The 21,416-nt window shown below is 34.8% G+C and overlaps 1 protein-coding gene across 1 annotated transcript in view; it reads left to right on the forward strand.

Moving 5' to 3' along the window:
- The first annotated feature begins 59 nt into the window (after nt 1-59).
- The window catches only part of LOC125649504 (E3 ubiquitin-protein ligase TRIM9-like), a 40,970-nt gene continuing 19,613 nt past the window's right edge, over nt 60-21,416 (forward strand). The window contains exons 1-4 of the mRNA XM_056164568.1: nt 60-851; nt 5,612-5,707; nt 8,211-8,444; nt 17,143-17,299. Coding sequence (XP_056020543.1) covers nt 63-851; nt 5,612-5,707; nt 8,211-8,444; nt 17,143-17,299 — 1,276 coding nt within the window. The 5' untranslated portion in view covers nt 60-62. The remainder of the gene's footprint in view (nt 852-5,611; nt 5,708-8,210; nt 8,445-17,142; nt 17,300-21,416) is intronic.

Raw genomic sequence — 21,416 nt, forward strand, 5'->3', positions numbered from 1 at the left:
AAGCATGACAGGAATAGCGCTGGCTTTCAAAACATTGCACAGGTAAGAGGGAGACGAGCAGGATGGAGGGGGAGCTTAAGTGTCCGATGTGCTTGCAGTTCTATTGTAACCCGCTTCTATTGCCTTGTTCACATTCAATTTGTGCTGTTTGTGCTTCAAATATTCAGGAATCTTCTCAAACTTTTTTATCTCAATTGGAAGAAGGTGGATATTCCTCAAACCCAGGAGATGGCGATTTAAAAGACTTTCCCGACATCGATAAAATCAGTATTTTGAGTGAAACAGACAGTGGAGTTGTGTGTAACAGTCGCCCTAGTAGTTATATAGGGACACCTAGTATCGCTAATATTTATCAAACTGTACAATTTAGTCAAAATCCGTATGGAATTAAATGTCCTGTTTGTAAGAGAATTATTTTACTGGATGAAAATGGATACAAATCATTACCATGCAACAAAGTGTTAGAAACTATTGTTGAGAAATTTAATCATAGTAAACACAAGCCACTGACTCTGTATGTGAACTGTCAAATGTGCGAGCACAATGAAGCAAAAGAAGCCGTTGTCATGTGTGAGCAGTGCAATGTATTTTATTGTCAGTCCTGCAAGGAGAGTTGTCATCCTGACAGGGGGCCACTGTCCCAACATAATCTTCTGGATCCCATTCAAGGGAGAGCCCTTCAGCGGGCTCGCAACAAGGGGAGGGAACTTTGCTGTTTGGAACATGAAGAGGAGCAACTCAACATGTACTGCATGACATGCAGTATACCTGTATGTTGTACCTGCCAGCATGAGGGAGGACACAGCCAACACGATGTCCAGGCTATTAGTGCTATATGTAAAGCACAAAAGGTTGGGACCACAGCAGATAATCAGCATGTTTGTATAGTTTAGAATCAGATTCAATCTTCCTGCATCTTATATATTCAGTTGTTGTTACTCTCAAACATATTTGTGTTCTTGAATATCTGTACTGCGCCTGTACGGGTTTAGTGTTACTTAAGCTGGAACAGAGGTGTGGTTGAAAGTATAAGTTCACCCTGATATAAAGTTATCAGTCGCTGCAGATGTATATTTCAAACATTTAATACTGTAACGAACCAAATAAAAACTTTAAATGATGAGAATGACCCAAGTAAAAACTAAGTCCAGAGAGCCATTTCTACTTAGCTACCATTGTCGTGTATGTGTCTACAACACTTACACACTGTACCTATACTCTGTTGAATCTCTGAATTATATAAGATCAAAATGAGATGAGCATCCATCTTACAACAATACTGCAAACAGTCAGATTAAAATGGGGTTAGGGATTGATGATATTAAGTATTGGAGAGAGAGTGTCTTATTTAAAGTGATAAAGTTCAATATATTGTATATATATATATACAGAGTTAATCACATTACAGTAGTAAATAAATGAATTTTCACTCTCATACTATTTAAGTCTCTCTTTCTCTCTATTTCTGAAAACATGTTTAATGTCCCGAATAACCTAGTGCATGCTGGTTATAATAGACAACTCTTTTATGATAGTATGACCTGTCACTTTGTCATACGTCCGGCGATTCTCCTTCAAAAAAGAAATGTTTATTTTCCCTTCTATTGATTCTTGGGATTCCTGCATAACTTTTAAGGGGAGGTCTAATAACAAATGAATAGGGCTGTATGAAAACAGTGTAAAATAACACTTAAAAACATATTGGTGGCTGTTCAGTATGAGTAACATAATTCTGAAAGACCCCTTTGAATAATGGCTGGTTTTATGGATTCGTGTTAGAATCTTTTCATAACCTTAGGTATATGGAGGAGGAGAGTCATATTTAAAGTGATAAAAGTCATATTATTACCAAGTTAATCAAATTTCAGTGGTAAATTAATGAATAATCAATTGGTTTTTTTTCCCTCATAATCTCTCTCTCTCTCTCTTTCTCATGCATATTACATGTACTTATTTTTAAAAGGCATTTCGTATACATGTTCACTGTAAAATCCTACTAAATGGCATTAGCTAAAATTGACAAGGTTCTCTTTGTTTTAAATCAGATAAATCAAGCAAATTTTCCCTTTGTCTTCTGCTATTCAGGTATCTAAAGGGTTTCTCTACATATTGTTTTGTTACTGTGTAGTGATCTAGGAATGCTGGGACAGGGCATTGTATGCACTTCTTACCTGTGTACTGAATGAATCACCTACATAGCGCCTAGTACACAATGACTTCCTCTGGCATTTAGAACTATTTATTTAAGTAAAAGTTTGTTACTCTGGTCATTTCTACCAGTAATTTGTTTTCTTCAGAGGATGTACACTTAATTAACATATTGTTCTCGAAAAAATGAATAGGCATTTGTTATAAGGGAAAATAATGATAAGCTTGGGTAGCAATGTAAATACAATCGATTTGGTTTGGCAGAATTTTATAATAAGAGAGGATTTTGTCATAACAACTGATTATATTAGTCTGGTTTTAATCTGGACTTATTACAAACTTATTTGTATCAGGCTTTGTGTATACAACATCCTACATTGTTTTGGTACAGTAGGCTGATAAATTTGGCATGGAAGGTGCTAAAAGATCTATATAATCACTGGATGTCCTGTGGGGAGTCACATGATAAATCCCTTCTATGCTCAGTCAGATACTCTTAACATATGCAGCAGTGGGCATCTGTCAAACAAATGTTGAAAAATAAGACACCTTGTCCTACTTTTGGTTCCGTAATTTGTGTTTTTCTTTTCTTTACAATTTCAATAAATGTGTCTTTAAGTAGTTTTGTCCTGGAGTGAATTTTGAATTAGAATAATTGATCACCCTGGCTAAAAAATAAATTGCAGAAAAGGGACTGACTTAGTAGTGTTTGGTTGCCCCAGACTCAATAAGCTAGCATGCACTTAAAATCCTAACACCGGCCCTTTAACAAAATCCAAAGATATATGTGTGTATGTGTGTGTGCGTTTTTTAAAGGAAGTAGTGTGTAGTATGGATTGTGATCTACTATGCTTAACACTTCAACAGGAGAGATAACATTGTGACACAGGTTGCACCCTCCATGATCAATTCATTGTAATTTAGTCAGTATTGATAGGTATCTTTTGGTCGGTGATTTGAGTTTTTATCATCCATGAAGCTTTTTATGCCCTTGCAAATATGGTGTTAATTTTATGGTCAAGTTTATCTTACAAATTAAAAAATGGTGGATAAACTTTTGCACCTTCCCACCCCAAAATCTAGTTAAATCTTCCATAATCATCATGTGACCCTTATCAATGAAAATAGCATAGGCAATCAATATTCTATTGTTTGCAACATTTAAATTATCTTGGCGCCTAATAAACTGGGGTCTTTGTTGACAGTTAGTCTGGAAGTTCACAAACCTGTCATTACAGGAAATAATTATGTGTAGCCTCACTTTAACAGACAGATGGGTGTGCAGACACCAGTTCAAATTACCATTCTTACTTTTGGAAAAGAAACATCGAATACAGTTTTTTTTCTTCTGCCTATTACAATTTTTACAAAAATTCATCAAAATAATGTGTATTAAAGAGGAAGGGAGAAAATGCAATGGGCTAAACTGGGATTTGAACCCAGGCCATATGAATTTCTAGTCAAGTGCTCTACCAACTGAGCTATCTGGCCACTGGCAGTTGAACCTGTCATACAGCTACATTCCTCCCTCCTTAAATGTCATCACACTTTGAAGACATCAACCCAGGATCTTTATCCCCTGCGAGGCATTTTTACCTGTCAGTTCCAGGGACTGGTCACAGCACCAAATGTAACCAAGAAAGGAGAACAGACCAGACTGGATTTGAACCAGGGCCCCCTGAATCTCTAGTAAAACGCTTTACCAATTGAGCTATCTGGCCACCAGCGATTAAACCCATGTGACTGCCACAACTGTTATTTTCAATTTGGTTATTCCTATTACTGTAACTTATATAAATGTTTCCATTTGTTGATTAGTGTTGTCTTTGATTTTCACTACCAAATCCCAGGTCTCGTCATATTCTGAACAAAATGCTTTTTCTAAAACTCAGTACTATTTTTTCTTGCAAAGTATCTCAAGATCGACATGTTGACACACAGGCTACAGAGTACAGAGTGATATATATCTGGCTATTGTTATTGAGATAATTAGTACTACATGGTCTACAATTCAGGTAGTGGATATTTTTCTTATATACTTTTGAAAATACAATAGGCACATAGTAACAATTTTAATCAGATTTGCTTTATTTTGCAATCTTGAAATGCTTACAAAGAAAGCAAAATAGAATTATCATGAAAAAAGGTACAGTGGCTCAAATTTGAAAGTCTTTTATAGAATAAAATTCAAGATAGTTTGGCTGCAATGAAAAGGTTGAGTCAGTAACTTAGCATGCCTGCCATAGATTTTAGTAAAAATTGTGTATACCAAAAAAAAAAGAAAGAAAGAATTTACTAGTTCCATGTGTATTATATGGTATTTATTGAATCACTTTTGTTGAATATATATACACACAGAGAGAGATATATATATATATTTGCTGTGGAATTCTAGTTTGAAAATAGTTTTTGGTGTATTAAAAGGGGCAGGGGTGGCTTTTAATGCACTGATACCATGAGTGACGTTATTAATTATTGGAAAAGTAATCAAATTACAAAAACATACCCTAAGAGATTGTTGAAATAGGAATTTGACAGATAAGATAACTTGACTTTTTTCAACTCATTTAGAAGTGATTGCTCTCATTTTGGATGTTTTGACAGCAGATTTATTTCCATATCATTTTCTGAATATTATTCATAAAAGAGATGCCACATTCAATTTCTTTTTATCTATGTAAATGCAGCCAAGTTTGTAAATAAAGACTATTGTCCAGAAATGCAGCTAAGAACAGAAGATATGATGACAAAAGTGCTTTGCAAGATGTCTTTTTGCATTATGCAACCAGCACCTATTTAATTGAAAATAAATTTACACATTACATATGACTGAACATTGTTTATACTTGAGCTTCAAAGGATAGGAGGTAATTTGTTAGAGGTTCTGACAGAAACCTTCTGTTTTACACAAACCCCTGGATAGAGGGGAAACTCGTAGATGATTGATGTTGCAGAAAGAACTCTAACATCCCTTTTCTCACTGCATCCCCCTTTATATATTCAGCACTATCTATTTTCAGAAAAGATATTTTGCTCTACAAACCAGAAAATTGTAGCATCCTCAAAATCTTTTTGGTAATTAATGCAAATTAATGGTTTATGAAGTCTTGAGCACAATGAGTGTTAGTGTGACAAGCTGTGATGAATTACTACATCGCTGAAGTGTCTGCAACGGAGATTCCACTGGTTTTATGGCGCCAGACTGCTGACTAGCATAGCTTTCTGAAATAACTGACCAGTCACTAATCAGTAGGCAATCTTAATTAGTTATGACAGACAATCAGTAGCCATGAAGAGGTGTGATTATCTTTTGATAGTTAGTCTGCAGCCTCAATCAACTGTACTCATTCTAAATAAATCCCTCATATAATTTGACTGAAGAAAAAAAACTCTTGTGTATACAATGTTTATGTTGGGTACATTTATGAATACACATCAGATGTCTTTTCTTTGATTTTTGCAGCTAGACCTCTCCCAGATACTGCAGTCTTTGTCAGAGAAAGCCAAAGTGGGTACAGAGTTCATCCAGAGTTTAAAGTCCATGACAGAGAAAGTCCATGTAAGTCCCATCAGCAGGAATTAATAGACAAATGTTATAAAAAGTCAATTAAAGCCATATTCATGGAGCATAGAGAACTTCAATAAAAGCAACATTAAGTGACAGTTAGTCATAATCTGAAACACTTTTTTCATGCTCAAACAGGATACATGTGTGTACCATCCTTATGCACCCTGCAATAAATCTATTTGCTTATCAGAAGGTTCTAGGATCTAACACCCATCTTAATTAATGAATGAATGGAGAGAGAATAAATGATTCAGGATCATCAATTTCAGTATAAATTTATGTGCATAGTTTGTCCTGTTTCCTATAGTCACTATACAGTTGCTGTAACACCGCCTTATCATGTTACAAATAATCAAAGAAAAGTTATTTTTTATCACTAGTGCTGATTTTTTGTTGTTGTTGTTTGTTTGTTTTTTGTTGTTGCTTTTTTACCATTTTTATAACAATTCAATACAAAATTACAGTTATTAGGATTATGGATGTTTTTTCATGAAGGCTAGAATCCCTCAGATGTGTATGTTATTGTAGACCTTTTGGAAACTTGTTATCATCCTCACATTTCAACAATGGAAAAGGGTATCAATCATTTTAGGAACATCACCTCGTTTCAGTACTTTGATTTTTCTTGGGTTGCTACTAAATGAAGTCCTTTGTGTAAGGAGTTGTCACGGTATCATTGTCACACACCTGGAACTCTCTATTCATCCACATCCAGGATACTGCCATAATACACATCTTCTTTATGGACATGGCTCTGTTTTACTGGGTGTAACTGGTCCTCTGCTGTCATTGTGATGTCTTTGTTTGCTTTTTTTTGTGTGTAGCTCTGACTTGTTCACAGCCATTACAACAATGCACATAGCTGCTGGAAGTGTCATTATCTTTTACATCATGGCACCCTCCAGATTCTCCAGTCACTTCTTCTGCCAGCTAATTAATTTGTAGAATAAAAATGAGATCTGGTGACATTTATAATTCTCGAGTCATGGAAATTTTTTTTTCTGCTTTTTGCCTTGATTTCTTTTTCATCCAGTGGAATCCAAAAGATAGGAAGAGAAAAATGGAAAGTTTTCAAACAATGAATTCACACTTTATCCTATGGGAGACTCACTAAGATTAATACTGTAAATCCCTAAATATATGTGAAGAATTTATTATCGCGTAATTTAGCAAAAAGCACCACTCGTTAAATAAAATTATTCACTTTTATTTTTATATTGTTGATATACATGTCAAAGCTTTTGATCAATATTCCACTCACGAATTCATGTTCTTGTGATGTGATGTCTAGAAGTCATTTTGTGTCTGCATGGAAGAAGATTCTGTGAAATTAGTTGACATGACTCAAAGGCATTACTTCTCTGATTAAGGGTCATTCACAATGGTATATTGGCTCATTGGGTAGGAACAATGAATGGAAAGAGTAAAGCCTTCTTTTATTATAATCCCAGTTTTCGTCCATTCCCTTCTTCCTGTATTATTCATCTGTACTTTAGTGGTCCCATGGTGATGCTCAGTGGTAACTCTCTGTCATTTTACAATAACAATCATTCATAATTCCATGAATGAAATATGGAGTACTACAGCAATATTCCTTGTCAGATTTTTTAGGAAGCAAGCATCATGTAGGAATTGGACCAGCTTTAGAGATCCTGAATTATTTATGCACTTTGTAACAAAAGTGAAATTTATCATGACTGCAGAGTTGATGCTTGTTTTATGCATCTCATTCACATCTCTCAGAGAATGGGCTAACAGTGCTTCATCTTGATCATTGATTTATAACAAACAAATGAATGAAGTAGACCTGAGATTTTTTTTTATTTTTCAAGATGTGGGAATCAGTATAGGTGGTTTATTTTGCTCCCCTCGTCAATTTATTTTGCCCACCCATCAGTAATGACTACCTGTTCTCATTAAGGGGGCTGGTGAGTCGTTAGGAGGGTGATGACTTCTGGGGAAGAGTTATTGATGGGGGTGATCACTCAATAAGCTCCATTTATTTTCAGTCTTCTGAAAAGGAAAGGCCAGGTAGAAAGAATATTTGTGTCCTGGTAATAGTATGAAGGTTGCACACGATTACATGAAGCATATTAAGTTTCCTCTCCATACATATAAACTGATACCTATCCCGCAGAGGGAAATTACGGGTACTGGATAATATTGTATTCATGCCTTTCATGTCCAGATAGGATTTATGATATTACATCATTGGAATTAACACACAGTTTAAAGTGTAGATGTATAAAAGAGAGAAAATCTTAAAGACTTTCTTTTACACAAATGAAAAAAAATAAAAGCTTTTTCTTTAATGACAAAAGTTCTGATACAGAAAATATTTTTCATATAAGATTTTATGCAATAAATTGGTGCGTAGCTTTAACTGTGTGTTCCATTAAATTCATGGATGCACTAAAAATTGAGAGATTTATAAATTGCAATGAAAATGATCTTTATCACAACAGTTTTGATATGTATGTACATTTTTATCAAGGGAAACTGTTTAGACTTTGAGGCCACAGTGGCAGCCCAATGTGATGCCCTGATTGAAGCCATCAAGAAAAGAAAGCAGGAACTATTGGTCCATGTTGCTGAGGAACGCGATCTCAAAATCAGTATGCTGAAGGAACAGGCATCACAATGCACAGCACTGCTGCAACGCACCACAGGACTTCTGCACTTCTCCATTGAAGTCCTGAAAGAAAGTGACCCTGCCTCATTTTTACAGGTATGCATGATTAGCAACAGAGACTTAGCTGTAGAACTGTAGCTCTCTGAGAAGAGCATTAAGATAGACCAAAGAGCTACCTCCAGATCCTCCTGTTATAAAGACCCTTTATTTACAGTGCACATCAACATTTTAACATCAAAGAATTCCGTTAAAAGATGTCCACTATACTTGTGTCAAGATATACCAAAAGTCCCATTTAAACTGAAAACTCACAGCTTCAAGAAAGTCCTCTTCAAGTAGCCTTGTTAGGTTGCCAGTCAATTCGAACCCTGGTACTAATATCCATATTTCTCAATACTATGACAATACAACAAAATGTCCATGTTAGCAATTTTTCCACAGGTATTTTTTCAGTTAAATATTTCAGATGAAATTATCCCAGTTAGGTTAAAAAAGTAATTGTTAAAAAGATGTTTGAATATTGTATTAAATTCAAGGTTCTCATAAAATTCACAGAATAATTTTCACCATGCAAAAACTTATTTTGTATGAAGAGGAGCTGTATGTTCTCTGATATCTTATATTGATTGCTTGTGTTAGAGCATAGAACTACATGTATTTCTTTTGTTAAAGAAAACACAAAGACCAAAGAGCTACAGTATTGGAAACATGATTAAATACAATAATCAATGGTGTTCAAATTGAATGGCAACCTAAAATTGCTACATAAACAGGCAAACATTATCGAAGCTGTGAGTTTTCAGTTAGAAAGGGACTTTGATAAATGTTTTAAGGTATGTCTTAACACAAATGTAGTGGGGAAATGTGTTAGAAAGTCCTTGATGTTAAATTTTTAAGGCAGTGATGTAAGAATAAGGAGATATAGCACCTGAATTGTGCAGAGAAAATGTTGTGCTGTAAATTGAAGGCTTTTATAATTGGTGGATCTGTAGCTCTCTTGTCTATCACATCGGTTTTTCTCCGCGAGCTACAAGTTCTGCAGCTCATACCTACCAGAATTGATTCTCCAGTGGCATATATTTTTCTCAAATACTTGTTGACATAAAGGAATTCCTATTTCTAAACCAGAGAGTATGTTGCCCATATGTTCACTCTGATAAGAAATTCAATAAGTGATAAATCAGGATTCAAGTTAATTATTAATTTAACAATTACCCTGAAAATTGATTTTCATTTATTAGAGAAGTGATACTGAAGTCACCATTTGTCAACTTCAACATGTTCAAATGCTGATCATTTTGTTAAAGATTAAACCTTCATTAGTGGTTGGTTAATGATTTCCTTGCTTATTGATGGGAATGTTGTTCTGTAACCATTGTAGTAGTGAGAAACAATTAAAATTTCCAACAACATACATTAGGTTGTATATTCAGTAGACATCTTCATCTAAATTCTTATAATTATTTATCATTTTATAACTCCTTTAATCCATGCGAATTAGTTTCTGTGAAGCATGTAAATGTTAATTGTTAACTGCTTATAGCATCTACATAATCCTAGTTAGTGGTCTCTGAGAGTAGTAGCAAATTAAAGTAAATCAATGGAGTTCTTATTGAATTATTCTGTTTTATGATAATTAAAGTGAAAATCAATCGTTAAGATAAAAATCAGCAGGGAGTTAAAGTGGTTCTCAATCAGACAAAAACAAACATAAAACTCAATCAATAATTGGAAACACTTTGATGTGCAGGGGACATGTCAGAGATCCAGTAATATCTCATCTTTTACCAATTTATGTCCATTAATTATTATTTCTAACTGCATTCAGGGCATATCTGCTGCCTGTGATGTGGATAGGCACAAACACATTTACTGTGAACAAACCAGTTTTTTGTCTATTATGAATCATAACTAATTTGTTTTATCCATTGTCTAACTGCAGACTGCTGTCGTTGTAAATGTTACAATGACACAGAAATTGCTGGAGGAAAAGTAGATATCTGTTTAATATCACATTCTTACACAGGCAGGTACAGGATAGGGATCATTAGTTATGAAGCATATAGAGTGATGATAACCATGATTACAACAGCCAAATGTAATTGAACATCTATTACATTGTTCATTATCTAATCTTGCCTACATCCAAATTGTAACAAAATATGAGACGAACCGTTTTGACAGTTTGACAACATCGGAGGAAAGAGAGCACTGTATTGAGATTCTGCTGTTAAGAGTACTGCAACTGTATTTGGCACAATGGATGTTTCATGAGGAAGGGGAGTAAAATTTGGATATATGTTAACTTGTTTGAATTCTGAACCTTCTTCAAATTTTGTTTCATAGTCAGCATGTGGATGAGAGAAGTTGCACAGTGTTGGACAGATTTACTGTTGACTAGTGTCATGATAGTACTCTGATCATTCCCTTCTGTTCTAATTACATCACAGTGTTCAGAGTTCAAGAGATATTTCTCCCCAACAAAACTTAAATCATGGAATAAGATGTGGGAGGTCTGCCTTGGAAAAAAAAAGAAGAAAAAAACGTGGTAGTCATGTACAGCGAGACTCTAGGAAGGGGGGATTGTCTGTTTATTTGTAAGGTGTTATACAACGAATTTCCTTTAGAAGATTAAAGATGTCCAGATGAGGAAAGGAAAGAAATTAATCTGGATGCTGTTTCCTGTGGCTGATACATTGCTGATTTTTTAAAGAATTAATCTCTGCTGTTAGTAGATATTTACATATCACCAGCTCCTGCCCGTGATCGATGTGTAATAAATCTGCTCCAATCACCCTCTCACAGAAAAAAAAAAGATAGCTGAACTTTCAGAATTAACTGCAGAATTCTTCTTAGATGGGATCAATGTTTCCACAACTCACACTGACTGTTTTGAGGCCTGAAACTAGTATAAAAGTATTTTTACCAAATAAAGTGGTTTGGAAGTTTGTTCACATGACACATGTATAAAAGTGGGCACATTTACCATATTATACATAACTGTGTATATATAAATGTACCTTGTACTGATGACAAATGACTTGACAGTCTATTTACTTAGACCTTTGGAATTTTTGTGGACCAGCATTTAAAAGTTTTATAAAGCCCCTGAAACTCTATCTTTGTGATACTTCTCCCTGTCAGAGTTTAGCCTTCTCCAATGAATCTGTGGTAACAGCATGTTTTGGTACAGGATGAACTGGAACACCCAGTGCTCTTTAATCATCATGTCATGTGTATACATACCCCATAGAACTGAAGTTTTAAACGACATTCTACTTGCTTATCCCTTTATACTACCTGAGCTATCCATTCATTCTATTTTTATATGATTAGAATAATCAGATATTCAATTATTACAAGTATTTGATTACATAACTTTTATCTGTCCATCTTTAGACGGGGCAGAGGTATTATGGTATAGTGATGTTCATCCGTCCGGTTGGGGTTGTCTGTTTGTATTAAGTTGAAACTTGCTATGTAGCTTCTTTGTGGGTCATGCTGCAATTTTGATCCATTTCTACCTCTCTTACAAGAGTTTTGCCCCTTTATTTGAAATTTAATGTTATATGGGAGGTATTAATCCATCTAACTCCTCCCAAAGTTTTCAAGTGAGGACTTTCTTATTTTGCAGGGTGTTTGTATTAGTATTGAAGATGTGCATGTGGCAAGATTTTGATTTCCTTGAATTTTTTGAAAGTTGTTGGATTTGGTCAGTTTTTGAGGAAATATGACTGACACTACCTTAAGGAAGTTCTACAACTCATGGCATTTTGCCAAGTTTGCTAATCACTGTCATAGAAGACAATCACTTTAATAAAAACCACCCTTATTATATGCTGTTTCTAGTACTCTTGTGAACTGCATATGTTATTTTTGATATCTCATAGATTTAGGTATCCATTTATTAATGATAGGAGGTGTTCCAAATAAGGCTAAATCAGTTAATCATTTGATGTTTTGAAAATATAGATGACTTTTAGTAACATTAACCCTCAGCTATACTTCGATATTTAAATATTTCAAACAATTGCATACAGAAGTAAATGTTTTGAAGGAATCAGACATTCATGTAGATCCTAACCATAACTGTCCCCCTTCCCACCCTTTCATAACATCTTCTGTTTCATGCTGTTGACGTGACACTAATGCCTGAAATGACCTATGACCATAAGTTCTTGATAAGGGTCAAAAGTTTGATCTTGATAAATGGGAATTCAAAGGAGCATTGCTCTGTCAATGTTTCCACATAAATTTACAGATCTTGCATTAGGGCAAATTGACTTTGGAAACCTTCACAATTATGTCAGAAATCTGGATGAATTGTCTTGATATCAAACCATGGACCCATCAACTAGCATTGCTTCCTTGTGCTAGGAATGTCTTGAGTAGATTCTCTGAGGGTTTCTTAATCGTCTTTTTTCATGTAGTCATCAATGCCTAGATTATGGATATTTTTGATGTGAAGAAAGGATAGATGTCCTTTTATTACTGCAAAACAATGCCACCTGAGGTTACAATCAAAGTAGGAATTCTTCCAATAATATGGATATGATTAAAGCAATTTCACAGTACAAATGATCTAAATTTACAGGAATCAAATGCTTGTTCTTTAATGTGCCCATCAATTTTCTTGAAAGGGGGGGGGGGTCTGTATTGGTAATTATTTTTACTTTGACTTCTGTCATGATTATTTGTGTTGCAAAGAAAATGACACAATTGTCACAGTGGACTGTGTTAGAAACAGCTCCTGTAACTAATGTATGTGGTAATGTTGAAAAAAAAGTGGCAATTACATGTAACTGGCAGTGCAAACTTGAAACATGGTACATGCATCTCCTTCACTGAACTGTTTCATCATTGCAGGTACAAATAGGGAGGCTTGTGAATTCTATTGTATTTCATGTCATTGAGAAAATAGGTTTGAATAACTGATAGGAAAAAAAAGTACAAATAAGATCACTATTCTATCACAATGAGTTATTAGTTATTATCATTGCCCAGATGAAATACAAAGTGTTGATGTTACTGTGTTGGCCATTCTGATTTATCATTGATGCAGGAGAAGTCACTTCTCACCTGTGTTGTATATTTACAGTGATAGCTTTCACAGAGGAAAGATTTCTTGTAATAGAGCTGCATTTTCTAGATATGGCATGCTCCCCCCGGGAATTAGAGGCTCCAGAGTTCTATTAGTGTTCAAATAATATGCCCCTCTTGATTGTCATATTTCACACTCAAGCCAAAATATCCAACAGAAAATTATTAGTTTTTTCTTGAACAAAAGAATTACAATTCAAAACACAGATGAGTTAAATATGGTAATCCTGTATTCAATTCTACTGTCTATCATGATCACGTCATACAAGATGTGGTGATCATATGAAAAATGGTTGACAGGCATAAAAGTGAAGTATTAATTCTAAAAGTATGGAATTTGAGAACAGCATCAGTTAGACTAATGTTTGTTCATACAATTAGTTATTTGATTCTTTATTCATTACACACTGCCTAAGCTGTAACACATCCTACAAAGACTGAATTTTCATTGCAGAAACTCGATCCTTGTGGACTGCAACAGAATTGGAAATTTTTGGGGGGTTTGCTTTTGTGATACAGAGGAAAACTTTCATTAAGTGAATCCATCAGTCATGAATGAGCATGCATTAATTACTCTAGCTCATTAGAATAGGTTCCTCTCAGTCTCCATTGAAGTTGTCTCTGTAAACAAAGACTTCCCATGACCCCCCACACTAATCAAGATCATTACTATGCTTGAGGTCATTTATAGTGGTTGGTTTCCACACCATTTACCACAAGCTTGATATTGTTACAGATTTCATTGATTGGAGGTGATTAGAGATGGGTCATTGAAAAAGATTTGAAAATCAGGGATTGATAATTTTTTTTTATCTAACCAGCAGTTAGTTTCTGTAACCATTATCTCTCTCTCTCACTCCATCTCATGAATTATGGATGTTTCTGTGGCATTTATGAGTAGAATTTTTCCTGCATAATAGATAAATTTTCATAGTTTAATGCCTGTATCTATAAGGCAGTTGCAGTGTAGACAAGTTGGATAAGATGCTGTGATTTACAGAAAAATAGTAATTAAAATCGATATTTACAGAGATGAAAGATGGATATGTTTGCTTTTCATCACTTTTTTGGCAAGAAATTCCGCTACATATTAAGAGTTCATTTGATGTAATACAAAAATTCAGAGGATATTTTCAGGATGGATTCCTATGTCTTTTGAGAGATGGCTGTTTTCTCTTACAGATATTGAAGGTCTTTTATCTATTAATAAATAAGAAAGTAATGAAGGGGCTGTAAATTTGTAGTAGAAGAATTTTCCCAGGCATGATATCAGACGAAAATATGCTGATCTGTAGTATAATAATCAGGTGTGATAAAGTGCAATTTTGCAATATATATATATATATATTCTACATTAAGAGCACGACTCATGACTTTTGAAATTTCATCAAATTGAATGAGTATTTGTGTTCTCTCTCTCTCTCTCTCTCTCTCTCTTTCTCTTTATAATATGTTGGTCTATCTAATATCCTGTCAGTGGATGACAGATAAGAAAAATAGCTGATGAATCTGTTGATATTACACCCATCTTGACTGACCTGAGGCAGACAGAGACTGACCATAAATCATGCTCAGAAGTTCTTAAGGTGTTTAGCATCATATATGTAGATACTACATGTAACACTGGTATTTGATGTAAAAGATCAGCCCTAGTCTCAGTGGTTTCTTCTCTATAAGGTATATCATCATCGAATAAATTTTGATTGCTTGAATTGAAATCAGCAAATGATTATACATAGTTTAAAATGATCTGTACCCAAAATGGTTCAGTAATTTCTTAATCAAGAATTTTTTAATCCAAACATCATGGTACAAAAAATAAAAACGAATTTGAAGTTCTTAAAATGAAATGCCCAATGGTTTTTGTTTTCATACTGGTTTGAGGTCCAGTCTCTTCACTACACATGCACTAGGTATTCTAGACTAGTATCAGTAGAGTGCATTGTTATCATCTGCTGAACAGAGAGTTTGTACTGATTTAGCTTACCTGAGCTGAAGCTTCCTGTGAGCTATTCCAATACGCAACTTCCGAGATATCAGCTCTTCTGTGATGGAAGTACGTTCAGTGTTCTGTTGAACGCTTGGGTGGGTACAAGATGAATACATATACTATAGGCTAGCTATGTAAATACGGATAAAAGTAATGAAAGTGTAAATTTTTATTTATGTCAGCCATTGGTATACATGTAACTGACCATATCAAGAACAATATTTGTTTGAATTAGGCCATTAAATTAAATATGAAATTATTTTTTATTTCCTCCTCTGCACAAGTGATATTTTAATCAAAGAAAAATTGTGATTATCGATTTTTGTTTGAGCTATTTTATTATCAAATATTGATAAACTTACTAATATTGTGTGTCCCTGCAGTTTGGGTGGTTGCATGATGTCCGATATTTGGCCTTTACGCAATATATGAAGGCAGCGATAAGCATTTGTACCCACCGCGTGTAGACGATAGTATGTTTCGCATCTCAGTGTGCGTAAGAGTTCCACAAAGGGAAAGAACAATTGGGCAACTCGGAAGTTGCGTATTAAAGACATATGTGATGTTTCTCAATAATGTATGATTTTTTTATGACATTTTGGGTTAAGCATTTACACAGGAATATATTTGAAAATATTTTGCAAATCTTCTTGTTCACAGGGGATGCTTACTCCTCCTAGACACCTGATCCCACCTCTGATATGTCCAGGGGTTCGTGCTTGCCTAACTTAATTTTGTATTCCTTATAGGAGTTTTTGAGATTGATCCCTGTTCGTTATATCTTCACCTTTTCATCATGACTTTGGGGTTGTTTTACTATACATGGGGAAATGTAACTGCTCAGATGAGCAATATGACCCATTGGCCTCTTGTTAGTCTTTAAGTATATAGTACCAGTAGTTATACCCCCTGAACGAAGTTCAGGGGGGTATATAGGAATCACTCTGTTTGTCTGTGCAGATTCGTGTCCGAGCCATAACTTCTTTGTTCTTTGACTTAGGCATACTATATTTGACACACAGGTGGATCACCATGAGATGATGTGTCGAGTACCTTTATGACCTTGACCCTTGACCTCAGGGTCAAAATTAAAGGTTTTTTTTACAATGGATTCATGTCCGGGCCATAACTTCTTTGTTCTTTGACATAGGCATACCATACTTGACACATGAGTGTATCACCATGAGATAATGTGTCATGTACCTTCATGACCTCCATATGACCTTGACCTCAAGGTCAAAATTAAAGGTTTTTACAATGGATTCGTGTCAGGGCCATGACTTCTTTGTTCTTTGACATAGGCATACCATGAGACGATGTGTCGGGTACCTTCATGACCTCTATATGACTGAACTTTGACCTCAAGGTCAAAATTGATTATAGGGTTTTGACATAGTCATATTATAAGACATGGGTGTATCACCATGAGACTATGTGTCATGTACATTTATGACCTCTTTTTTACCTTGACCTTTGATCTCAAAGTCAAAATTATAGGTTTATACCATGGACTTGTGTTCGGACTATATCTTCCATTTTCTTCTACAAAGGCATACCATATTTTTACACTCAGGAAAGAGGTAATTTATACCTATTAACAACACCCTATGGGAGATTGGGGTAAGCGGGGGGTATTCTTAGTGAGCATTGCTCACAGTACCTCTTGTTTGATTTGATTTTTAACATACTTTGATTATTTTGTAGGTGTCCAGTGGTCTTATCAGCCGAGTTTCAACAGCAGATCAAAACTTCAACAAGGACATGGAGCTGACCCCACGTATCGCCACGGATATTGATCTGAACCTGGACAGTGGCCCCGCCCTTCATGCCATTCAAACTATGAATTTTTTTCAACTGAAAGGTACAGCTGCCGTGCTCTCAAAGTTTTCTAATCTTTTGTGGCGATGGCGGTCTGATCTCGCTCACTATGAAAGTGAGTACTAATTTTCTTCTTCTTTTTTTTCATATATTCTGTGTAAGTATATTACAACAAAGTTTGAAAGATGAATGAATTTATTGAATAAGGTATAATACACATTAGGTAGATAGAGATATTGGGAGTCTTGTCTAGGTGTATCATGGGTAAGGGAAGGGATCAATACTTTAAGAAAGCATCGTTATATTCAGAGATGTGACAGTTTTATGTGCTTCCCTTACTTAATTTTTTAACCAAGACGTGCAGATTGAACTCTACATTTTCTTGTGCACCAAATCTCTCTCATTTACGAAAGCAAAAGAAAACCCCCCAGAATAAAACAAGAAATAAAAACATTGTATCTATCTTGGTACAGAACATGTCCTGCAAATAAACCTACAAGTATCTGTATAGCTACAAAACTGAACAGACTATCAGTGTGAGGTGAGGAGTTCCATACATTGATAATATGGGTAATATTCCAGACCTCATCCGAACTAAATCATGTGTGGCACAGCCTACAGGTCAAGCAGGTTTCCTTTTTATGAGCTTCTTTATCATTTTTATGATAAAAAATGTCTAAAAAATATCTTCACAATAATGCCAATTAATGAGATACAAATGTTTTTTTAACTGGATGAACCAAGTAACACTGAAATGTGGTGCATGTAGGTTTGAGCAAATTATATTTAGGTACTTGGATTATTCTGAGATTGAATAATCCTAACGGAGCTAATTTTTGGACAGATGTTGTTTTGGCTAGGACATATAGGGGTTAGATTTTATTTTCAATGTGGAATTGCAGAGTGCTTTACATCCTTAGTTATGAAGTGCACCATTTCTCTCTAACATCAAAAAAAGATGATGAAAAGCAACGAAGCAATGTACAACAAAGTTTATGTAATTAGACTGATCTCATCACATTGAGTAGGATGAAGTCATATTAGATATAACAAATTATGCTACTTATCAACATCATTAAAACAATCATCCACATAAAAGACTTTAATCAGCAGGTTGTAGCACATCAGGGGGAGGATAAGATAGCATTAAATGGGTAGAAAGGGCGGCAGATGACAAGAGGATGATGGGATGGGGGCTCTCTCAAGAATCGTTTGGATATATATTGAAATATCCTCAGAAGAAAATTTTTCATACCTGATTCATAAAAACAAATTCTTCTATGGCTTCAAAGTTTTATCTCATTATATGACTTCTGATGAGGTTACACTCTAAGTGGCTAATATTTTATGCTATTTTCTTTGACTTGGTGTGCAGGAGGTGTTGGTAAGTAAAAAAGGAAGAAAGTGTTGTTTGCCTTGCATCTTTGACATTTAAACTGCCTTCATCAATTTTTTGTTCAGAATTTCTCCTTTGAACCTTATAAATGTGAAATTTGTTCTGGAACTTGGAGCCTGCATTGCCAGATTCTCAAACAGCATAAAAATGACATTCACTGCATGGGACCTATATTTACTCAACCACCAAGCCCCAATTTGACATGTACCAATCAGAAAATCAAATCTTTTTTGGAAGAGATAAACCCTCCAACAAGTTTACTTAACTAGATCATTAACCCATGATAGCACAATGTTTTGTCTCTTCATTCTTCCTGTGTGTTTCGTTATTCCTGGGTTTTTTTTCTCTCTCTTTTTCTGATCAGATTCAGAAAGAGAATTGCATGTGCTGATGCATGTTCAGATACTTTATGTTGCACTTTAATTACTGTGTACAAAGCCTCATAATGGAAAGAAGATGCTAATGAGGGTCATCAAGTATGTCTGTTGGATTTTGGGGACCAATAAAGAAGTCAGATATATTGGTCTTTCACCAACCAAATGTAATTAGAAGTAAACTGAGAATAAGAAAGAAAATGTCAGTAGGAAATACATGAATATGAGTCTACAAATTTACCAAGTATTGATGGTTTGATTCTTTTGTCTGGCAGTCATATATATTGTATGTATATTCTGCTAACACTGAAGGGATTTGATATGACATAGTTCTTAGTCACGTGACTGAAACCAGATTATAAATTTCTCTTGAGGACTCCTCCTGTGTCATTTTGTTTCAGATCATTAGACTGTTCTTTCTTCTGTGTTAGATTTGGCATCTTGAGGATAGCACAGTTTTAGAACGTTGTTACATTTGATAATTCTACGATTTCGTTTTTTCCAGTTAAGTGAGGTTCTATGAATGTCACATTTAGGTTTCTATCAGAGAGGTTGTGGCATCATACACTGGTTAAGGTGACATGGGGTAATAGGAGAAGAATACAATCTCAAATTGGAAAATTTAATTTAAAAAGCTTTGTGTTCTTCCAGATCATTGGGCAAGATAAGAAATTAAAAGATAAAATTGTATTCAATGAATAGATAAGAAGAAATCAACCATGCATGTCTAGATAGGTTCTGCATGTGATTTATCTCCCAGTTGACCAGCTGCTTGTAATCAGCTGTCACTCGGCTGAGATTATCAGTCCTGGCAGAGGAGGATACCATCAACAAATGTTGACAGCTTGTAAGACATAACTAAAGCCACAAAACAGCAGTGAAAAAATTACTCGGCTTCAATAGCCAGTTTGGGTACGTAGCAGAGGGAGATTCCAAGTGGTTCTGGTCAGTATGGCTGTGTGCATCACCACCTCATTTATATCTGTCCTAGTTCAGGATCAAAATGATGTGAGGGCAGATACAGGGTGGGAGGGGGTTTCAGGGATCGGAAGTTACTCTCCCTTTGAAATACATATTTTCAGTCAATAACCAAAGAGTTTGAAAGAAACTGGATCTTCTCTTAATTTCAATGAATTGAATCTTTTGTCATGTTTAGACTGCTTTACCATATTCTGTGGTGATTGAATTTTGTGTTTGAATCCTGAATTTTTCACATCTGATTTACAGGATTGTTATACAAATATTTGAGAATTTTAAAAAATGGGTTTGAATCTCTATGTGAAACACAGGACCAACTTCAAATAGTAACAAAAAGCTGTAGTGATAATGCTAACTAATGACCCTATGCAGAATATTCCCTGGACTTACAATATGCACCTTCATTGTATTTATTACTACCACAGTTACCTTGTTTTAAATAGGGGAAATACTCTCTACCACCTCTTTTCATTTATAAACTTGTATATTATATCAATTTTCTGTATATCACCTATATTACATGTTTATCATGTATTTGTGAATTTATGATCATAACTTTGTTGTCGAAAAAGTAATCTTTATAAATACTGTAAATCCCTAAATATATTTGAGGAATTTATATTATCGCCTAATTTCGTGAGAAGCATCACTCGCAAATTAAAATTACTCGCTTTTATTTTTATATTGCTAAAACGTGTTCCGGACACCATGTTGCTGTTTCAATTTTGCTACTCACTGTCTAAAAAAAATTTAGACAGCAATCACATGATCCATTTTATCCAATGACAGAGCATCATTCAAGTCTGAGGCAAAACAGATTAACATGATGTGTAATATTTCCTTATCATACACTATGAATGTAGTTCTCCATACATTGCTCTCTGTTGTGAACTGTTGATACGATATAATGGTGTATATGGAAGCACGCATTTGTTCAGCATGTGAGAAATAGAATTACGATATTCTGTACTTTCCCGCCTGTACATTCCTTTAGGTTTTTGATATTTTGTTTCTATCATCATGTATATTCATATGAACTAAAACTGACTTCTGTTGCAATTTTGTCCTGGGTACATATATGTATCTTGACTGGACTAGAGGTATTTTGTATCATATAATGCTAGGAGCTGCCATCTCTGCATATTTTTGTGTGTTGTAATAGTATTTTTGAAAAACAGTATTTACCAAGAAAAAAGATGTATCGATTTATTGATTTTCAAGCATAACATTTATCAAATATCCACGAAAAAACGGTGACTGAGTATTTCATAGAAGACTGTGGATGCCAAAATGGCAGACATAAAAAGATGTTGACATAATTGCTAGTGATGCATGAATAGGAAGAGGTAAATTAAAAGTGATGATTTTTACAAAGTGAATGCAAGTTCTCTTTTTAGAGCTTTAGAGCCATA

The sequence above is a fragment of the Ostrea edulis genome, chromosome 5 (genome assembly GCF_947568905.1).
Source record: "Ostrea edulis chromosome 5, xbOstEdul1.1, whole genome shotgun sequence".
Lineage (NCBI taxonomy): Eukaryota > Metazoa > Mollusca > Bivalvia > Ostreida > Ostreidae > Ostrea > Ostrea edulis.